Source organism: Gymnodraco acuticeps, unplaced genomic scaffold (genome assembly GCF_902827175.1).
Source record: "Gymnodraco acuticeps unplaced genomic scaffold, fGymAcu1.1, whole genome shotgun sequence".
Taxonomy (NCBI): domain Eukaryota; kingdom Metazoa; phylum Chordata; class Actinopteri; order Perciformes; family Bathydraconidae; genus Gymnodraco; species Gymnodraco acuticeps.
In genome coordinates this window covers 2,555,035-2,563,323 of record NW_022990398.1, presented here as the reverse complement: position 1 = coordinate 2,563,323, position 8,289 = coordinate 2,555,035, and the positions used below count along the sequence as shown (strand labels likewise).

Genomic DNA, 8,289 nt, shown 5'->3' with positions numbered 1-8,289 from the left:
ACATTTACTGAAAAAATAGCGGGCACAAAGAAATGTAATAAACATGAACACTGGTTTAGTGTCAAGATGTGCAATTTGGACATGTTAGTCAACTTTTTATAGAAAATGTAAAAACGTGCATTGCTCCCGCTGCACAGGGCGCTGGCACTGTACTTAAAAACATGTTTTAAAAAGAATTCCTCCTTACTAAACTCGGACCACCACCAAGGGAGTTGAACCCACGGTCTCTCACTGATCTGCATTCCGACTTCCTGCATTAACCACATTAAAAACAACATGTAATATAACATTTCTTCATATATTTTTACAAGGTCGTTTTTTAAATTGTTTTATGTATTATATTATTATTTATTTTTTAATAGTCTAATAAATATAAAATCATTGTCAGTGCAGTTGCAAGTGTGTATTTAAACGAAAACGAAACAGCTCTATAATGGCAGGCAAAACAACGTTACTTGACTTATTTTCTAAAAAGAATATCATTCACGAGAAGAAAGTTACAACAGGAACCTGTAAAACCTGTACACCTGCCACATGTCCCACTACACCACTGATTGGGACATTCCGGTTATGATTCCGTCATTTCTGAACAACAGTTCATCATTTGGCTGTGGCTGAGAGGAGGAGTTGTTGTGAGTCAGAAGGTGGTGGGTTCAATCCCAGCCATGCAGTTATCATGTTAATTTATCCTAGTGTGTATTGTGCTGCTTGTTAAATGTGTACGTTATCTCACTGCTATAGTGGAGAAGAGCTTCAAAATATAAAATCTCAAACCTGTTAGAAATCCAATCCTCTACACTCCTGTTACTGAGTTTTAGGTAGTAGCAAAATCTTTAATATCAACACAATTTTTGACGCTAATAAACATTTATATCTGGCTATTGAGGGCTCTGAAGTTAAGTTTACTTCCTGTGCCAAATACATCAATCAAAGTAAATCAAATATTATTTAATTAGCCCAATATCACAAATTGTCTCAGGGGGCTCTACAGTTTTTTTATTTCGGTATGTATTTATTCCAGTATTTATTCCTGTATTTAGGTCTATGCATTGTTTTTTCAGGCATGTGCTCAACACCCAAGGGAGGGACATCTTTTGACTTCTGCTATGCTGATGTTAAATCTGGAGAAATGATCCCCAACACTTTTTCTAACAAAGTGACGACCCATGTGATAATAATCTATTAGGGATGAAGGTTGATTCAATTCATATTATAATGCTGTATCACCTCCCAGATGATGTCATGTATATTCAAACTAAAGGGTTAACTCAAATCCTACTTCGATGTTATGTTCCTTTCCAGTTGCCGTAGATAAACAGATGAGTAGGTAAGTTACCCAGAAAGAGTAGAAAGTACGCGTGATTCCGGAAATTGGATTCTATTTTCAAAATAATGACAATGATATGATAATTTTAATTATAAAGAAGACTGAAAAAACGACAAACACTTCATCAAACACATTTAAAAAATAGCATTTTAAATACACAACTGGCTCATTCGATGTAGGCCTAGTACAAGAGAAACAAATTAAATTAACATTGCTGATGAAGTTGAAGATGATTAAGACTATTATTATGAAATGTATACGGAAGGCAGTGTTTCAATAAGGTGATTAACTTGATAGGCTATATATGCATCATACACAGTCGAATAAGTTATGGAACTACACCACTATCTTTCTCTCGCCTTAACAAAGCGAGCATATCTAATTAGTTTAACGTTATAATGCCAAATACTTATATCATAACATAAAGAGGAAAACGTGACGGTGCTACCTTTTCAACCGACATTCGCGCGTCTCTCTCTTCTGTTATGGGACTTTGCCAAAGAAAACGTGTGTTTTGTGATTATGAATGTTCAGTTCTTTGTCAGTCATTCTGTAATTAGAAACCAAAGGGGAGCTATGACTGCTATCTACTGTAAATGTTCCTCTGGTCACACTTAAATGACCATGCCGAGCCGAACGACGTCCCCGCCGCTCACAGCGACTCTGCTGGCGGCGCTGTGGCTGAGTTTGGGTCGGTGCGGTGTCCTCGGACCTCCAGGATGTGACAATGGAAAGGTAACTTACACTTCAATAAAGTAAGGTTTGGTGTGTGTCACTCAGTGGGTTTAGGTCTAAAAATGCTCTCAAATAATGTTGGCTGATCTAATCTGTATATTTTATAATGTTTAGATCATAGATCAGAACATCTTTTTTAATTTTGTTTATGTTTATCTGTATTATTTGTCTATCTATCTGTATCTATCTATCTATCTATCTATCTATATATATCGGTATTGTCTGTCTGTCAATCTATGTGTTGACTTTTGATTGTGTGTTTGGTTTGTTACTGTAAGTATTGGTTGTAAGCTGTAAATTATCATATTTTTTAAGTAAGGGGCAGGTAAAAAAATACTTTCTTCGCCCTGCTCCTTTCCATCATGGGCTACAAAGAAACGGCCGCCCTAAAGTCTTCATGTTTTGTTTTATAATAATAAATGAGTGGAATCAAAATATAAACACATGTTGTGTCTGTGTGACAGCTGTCTTTGGGAATGGACCTGCCTGAGGATGCTGTGCATTGGGATTGTCCAGGAACTATTTGGCCAGAGTCTACACAGGTAAATATGGATCCAACATATATCATCATCATCTGTTCTAGGGTTTCTTCAGAGGTGATGGTTTAAAAAGTCATGGGAAAGTACCAGTAGTAGTATTGTTCTGGTTATTCCTCCTTCCTTCCTGTGTCTCTCTTATCTACAGAGACTTCCCAGTATTGACAGAGTGTATGATCCTGAGGTGAGTAAACACTTTACAAAGCATATTATTTGAGTTTACCCTAACCTTTTAACCTCCAACACTAGATTTATAATTGTTTCCTAAAATCAAAGCACGACATAGATGTGTCACAACACTCAGTGACACATCCAGATTCAAAGTAATGCATTACTACTAAAAATGTACCAACAAGTGTTTGGTGATTTATTGAAATGTGTTAGTTATGTGCGGCAGTTTGAGGTAACTAAAGTGTCAATAACAAATGGGGGCAAACTAACTCAGTGTTGGTCTTTGAAAAGGTGTTTATAGTATACACAGGAGATGGAGTGATACCATTTAATTTGACCTGGTTTCTTTTCACTGCAGCCAGCCATGGAGATCTGCATGGATAAACCTATTTCCTACAACCATATCTTTCCCAACAGGTAAAGACATACTGTATAATACAAATGCTCTGAAAGGTGGTGAGTTTGTAGGCAGTGACACATGCTCACATCATAACATTTTCAAAAACCAAAAACTTACAACAGTGTAATTATTGCCCTTATCTACTCTCTGTTTATGTTCTTTTTAATACTGCAATAAAGTTATAATGTTCATATATATATAAGGGGTACTGACGATGTTAAAATGTGTGTTCGTATCTGTGTGTGTGTGTGTGTGTGTGTGTGTGTGTGTGTGTGTGTGTGTGTGTGTGTGTGTGTGTGTGTGTGTGTGGTGTGTGTGGTGTGTGTGTGTGTGATGTGTGTGTGTGTGTGTGTGTGTGTGTGTGTGTGTGTGGTGTGTGTGTGTGTGTGGTGTGTGTGTGTTATAGTGGAGCGTACAGACCAGTAAGGGCAAAGAGCGGAGAGTACTTGTACTGTCCTCCTCAACGTTGGCTCAATAACTTGCACGTAAGGTTCAACATCAAACATGTCTCCACTCTCACAACAATTAAATCACTGTATCTGCTAAGCACTTTGAAATTACAAGACATACAGGAGACTTAATATAACAATAGTAGTTAGTCCATTTCAAGGGAGTGCATTTTTGGATGTTACTGTACATATAATGCCTTTTTTATTTTCTATAGGATGCTATAGCTATGAGAAACTGGGTTGGAGGCATAGGAATATTTGTCAGATGAAAATCATTATTTATATAAAAGGAGAATATATAATATTGAGATTATTGTAAGCACTTCCTTTTAGTTATTGTCATAATAGTGTCATAACTTTTAGTGTGAATGTAGTCACTTTGTTTGTGTTTATTTTCCCAGCATGGAGCCACTGTTTTGCTCTATCACCCCTGTTCTCCTCTCCGCGAGCGTTTACTTCTGTCTGTCCTGGCCCGCTCCTGTCTGCCAGACTACATCATGACCTCACATCCACAGCTCAATAAACACAGGGTGAGACAATAACCCTTTATCTCTGCTCTGTTACCCAGCAAAGGCAGTAAGGGACAGTAAAATGTCAATATTTCTGTTTACTTTTCAGGCTTTATATTTTCTGTTCACTTGTTTAAATATTTTGAACTTTGCACACTTGTCTTGTTACCCTTATAATCATGATTATAAACTTTATTACTATAGTACCCCAAATCAGAGTGACAAGGCGATTCACTGAATACAACCCATACCATTTTTAAAGGTGCAAAGATACATATCATAAAAGGACATAATATACAGAAAATATAATAAATTCAAAGATTTCCATTATGTGTCAAACATTGCAAAAGATACAACAAATGTGTGAAAGAACAGAATAGAAGAAAATAATTATACAAGAGCAAGTTTTTACAAGCTTTTTCAAAATGAGGCTTTGATTTTGCCTCCTCAGTGTTGGAGTTAAAATATTAAAAGCATGTTCCCCCACTGCTCAACTAACACATGACAAGCACAACTGAAGATGTAACTCAATTTGATTCTTACACAAATAGACACAATTGTCACTGACTTAGCAAGACCAGGCCACAACCCCCCTGTTTGAGGAGCAGCAGTACATACAGGTAGCCTTTTTGTCCCTGTTGTCAAACATACATATATTGACAGTTTGCAATGTGTTCAGCCAATAGCCTTGGTGTCATGGGGTCACACTTTGGAGCTGTCCACAGCGGCCTCTTCAGACATCTGTGATTGGCTGGAGACCACAGCAACCACAAGAAATACGTTTGGTGGTGTGAGCCAGAGCAGGAAGTACAACCTGCTGTTAACCCGGTCAGCCGAGCAGCACCGACAGCAGCATGCAGGGGAACACTCGGCAAAAATGATGAAGGTTTGAATACTTGACTGGCAACTTTTTTTATTGATTTTATTTCCATGGTGTTCATTATTTGTGATTTAACATGTGAAAAGAGTATTTTTAGTATGGTTGTAGTTCTAAGAAGCTGTTGTTGTAAATCCCCAGGAGTCTCTGAAGCAATGCTGTGAGCAGACCATCTCTTCTCAGCTGAGTGGAGCGATGGAGACACAGCTAGAATCCAGCATGAAGAAGGAGGGCTTAAAGCTAAGTAAAGAGGAAGGAAAAAGAAGGCAGATGAGAGCCATTAAAGAAAAACAGGGCGATGTTGAAGATGAAAACAAGAGAGGAAATGCAACACAATACAATATCAACAGAACCTCCATCAGCAGGACTGGAGACGTCCACAACGACAACAACACTCTTGGACCTTCAACAGGAAACACTGAAGCTTCTTCTCAGTCTGAGATCCAAAATACAAACCATGGCCTCACACCCAGCCCTTTTGTGGGATCAAATATGTCTAAGACTAGACTTAGAAGTGATTCGTTAGGACTCATGGCTCTTGAGTCTCAGGAAAGCAGTCTGACTCTACAGACAGCAGCACAGCAGTCCAGTAACCTCAGAAACCCAAACCCCTCTGCTGGGTTCATTGTTCTCGCTAATGGTGTGAACAGTGAACAAAATAACACTGCCAGGCCCGAAGCCCAGGCCATTAGCTCCAAAAATGAAGGTTCAGCCAAACACAGAGACAACAACTCTCTTAAACACAGCCTCAAACAGAAGAAGATGGGAAGAGATGGCACGATGAAGGATAACGAAGCAATAGACGTTAAAGAAAGAGAGTTGGAACATAAGCGTTCACACTCTCAATACAAGAGTGAAAATATTGGCTTTGATTCTGTTTCAAAATCAGAGTCTCCGCCCCTGCAGCCCCAACACAATCAGAACCCACAGACAGTCAGTTATCTGCCCAACGACTGTGACAGCTGCAAAGCAGGGGAACACTGTGAGTGCAGCGAGGGGTCGGGGGCCGCTGCTGTGAACCTTGGGTTGTCCCGGACCCCGAGGACGGACGAGGCGGTGTGGGCCGCAGCAGCTCTGGGCTTCCTGCTGATCCTCCTGACCCTGTCGGTGCTCCACACACGGCTGTACCGCCACTGGAGGACCACGCCCAGCCTCTACTGGCACGACCCACAGCGGGACTACGACAGTGTGGCAGGTAGGAACACCACAATGACCAAAATACACAGAGACCTCCTCTTAAGTTTAATCATGTATAAAATGTGCAACCCTAATTGTAGCGGCTAAAATCATATAGAAATGAAAGAGATAATTTACTTAAAATAACACTGCCGCTGAGGCACTAGTTAGCGGATCTTACGCAGGGCAATGATCATCCAAGTCCAGACAAGAATCGCTGTTTGTGCATTTTATTCCAATAACAAAGTACAATGAACAGGTTTCCTATATCTCTTTTCCTTTAGCCTTTCCTATGGCTTTCCTTTGTGTGGCTTGAAAGACCCTGGTAAAAAAACATGTGCCTACTGGTGCTCTAATCCCACCACCACATGTCTCCAATATATACAATTACATCATGTTCTCTAATCACCAAGTGCACAAACATGCCTTCAAAATAAAAGCATAGAAACTACTTTAACTCACTTCGATAACAACAATAACTAAGAATACATTTACTATAAACAATAATAGCAAGAAAATAAATGTTTAACTCTTAAATAATATAAAGCGATATATAGCTCCAACACTAATGTTGCTCAGATCTTCCTCTACTTTCCTGTTTTCAAGCAAATCCTCTGTCTAATGACACAGACTGATAGAAATATAATGATACAGTACCTCCATGGCTGCTTTTATTGAGGTGGCTTTTGCAGTTTAATTCATTTTGGGTGTTTCTGTGTGTGTGTGTGTGTGTGTGTGTGTGTGTGTGTGTGTGTGTGTGTGTGTGTGTGTGTGTGTGTGTGTGTGTGTGTGTGTGTGTGTGTGTGTGTGTGTGTGTGTGTGTGTGTGTGTGTGTGTGTGTGTGTGTGTGTGTGTGTGTGTGTGTGTGTGTGTTGTCCAGATGTGATCCGCACGAGGATAAGGATTGCCAACAGAAGGCGGAAAAGGGGCCGACGACAGGAGTGTGTTCTTCTGCCCAGCTCCTCCAGCTCAGACGAACATCCGTAGAAGAATGAAGGAAACACCTCCAAGAGTGCACCCAAGTCACATTTAAAGCGGAGTAGGTCAACAGTGGACAATATTTGCATCAGTGTCTTTATCAATGAAATGTTCTTTGCGAGACAAATTATTCTAAATTAGGTGCGACTCATCTTTTATCAAATAAGTAGCTGGATAAGCTGGAAGCTGTAGCTGAAATGCCACATACTGTAGAAGCTGAAATGCCACATAGATCATAGAGAACCCTTTTATAGATGTATAGGTTACATACAGTAGTCAAAACTACAATCCCCAAATCACAAGCATTAAAGGTGGGGTAGGTAATTTACTTCAGAAACACTTTGTTATATTCCATGGAATGCTCTTAACATCCCGATAGCAATGAATACATTAAATGCTTTGACAATAAATACATAAAAACATTTCATCTGTGGAAGCCGGAGCGCTGTAAAAAGCACGACCAATCATCTGAGCCGGCCCGGCTAAAATAACTGGATGGCCTACCTGCCTGTCAGCCTTCCATCTGTGCACAAACTTATCTCGTGCCCTCATTGGTCATGTGCTCGTTCGTGTGTGTTGGAGGAGGGGCTCTGTAAGGAAGTGTGAAGGAAGGGGCAGATTTTATTCGGCTGCATAGTTTCAAATTCTAGCGCACTCGAGCTGGTTTCTCCATTCTTACCTACCCTACCTTTAAAGGACATTTACAGGAGGCTAATGAAAGCTCACACAACTCTATTCAGTCCTATGGTTCCAGATCAATCATTTAACCACTCAGGGAATCCCTACAGTATAAACATATACATTAAAGAGTCCAAAGAGAACGTTTTATAAATGTCTCTGATTATATTCTTCTACACATCACACATTACACACGCCTTATTTTATTCACTCCAGTGTATCACATTCAATATAAAGTCTCCAGGCCTGTTCTTGTCAATGTTTTTCTACCCAATGATTGTTTTTGTTGTGCTACATTTTGTCAATATTCTGTTTTTATAAATAGTTTTATAGTAATATGACATTTATTTTATTATTGGGATGTTTTACTATGTGAATATGTAAGTTGCTGTTCTAAGCAACACCGTGCGCTGTATTTGTTATTAAATGGTACAATGATTTGAACAGCTGTAT

The 8,289-nt window shown here is 39.4% G+C and overlaps 1 protein-coding gene across 1 annotated transcript; it reads left to right on the top strand.

The window, feature by feature from the left end:
- The first annotated feature begins 1,618 nt into the window (after positions 1-1,618).
- tp53i13 (tumor protein p53 inducible protein 13) lies at positions 1,619-8,280 on the top strand. The gene is made up of 9 exons (XM_034224780.1): positions 1,619-2,062; positions 2,527-2,604; positions 2,747-2,782; positions 3,128-3,186; positions 3,576-3,654; positions 4,020-4,148; positions 4,807-5,013; positions 5,146-6,199; positions 7,061-8,280. The coding sequence occupies exons 1-9, from the start codon at positions 1,946-1,948 to the stop codon at positions 7,165-7,167; spliced, it is 1,866 nt and encodes a 621-aa protein (XP_034080671.1). The 5' UTR covers positions 1,619-1,945; the 3' UTR covers positions 7,168-8,280.
- The last annotated feature ends 9 nt before the right edge of the window (positions 8,281-8,289 follow it).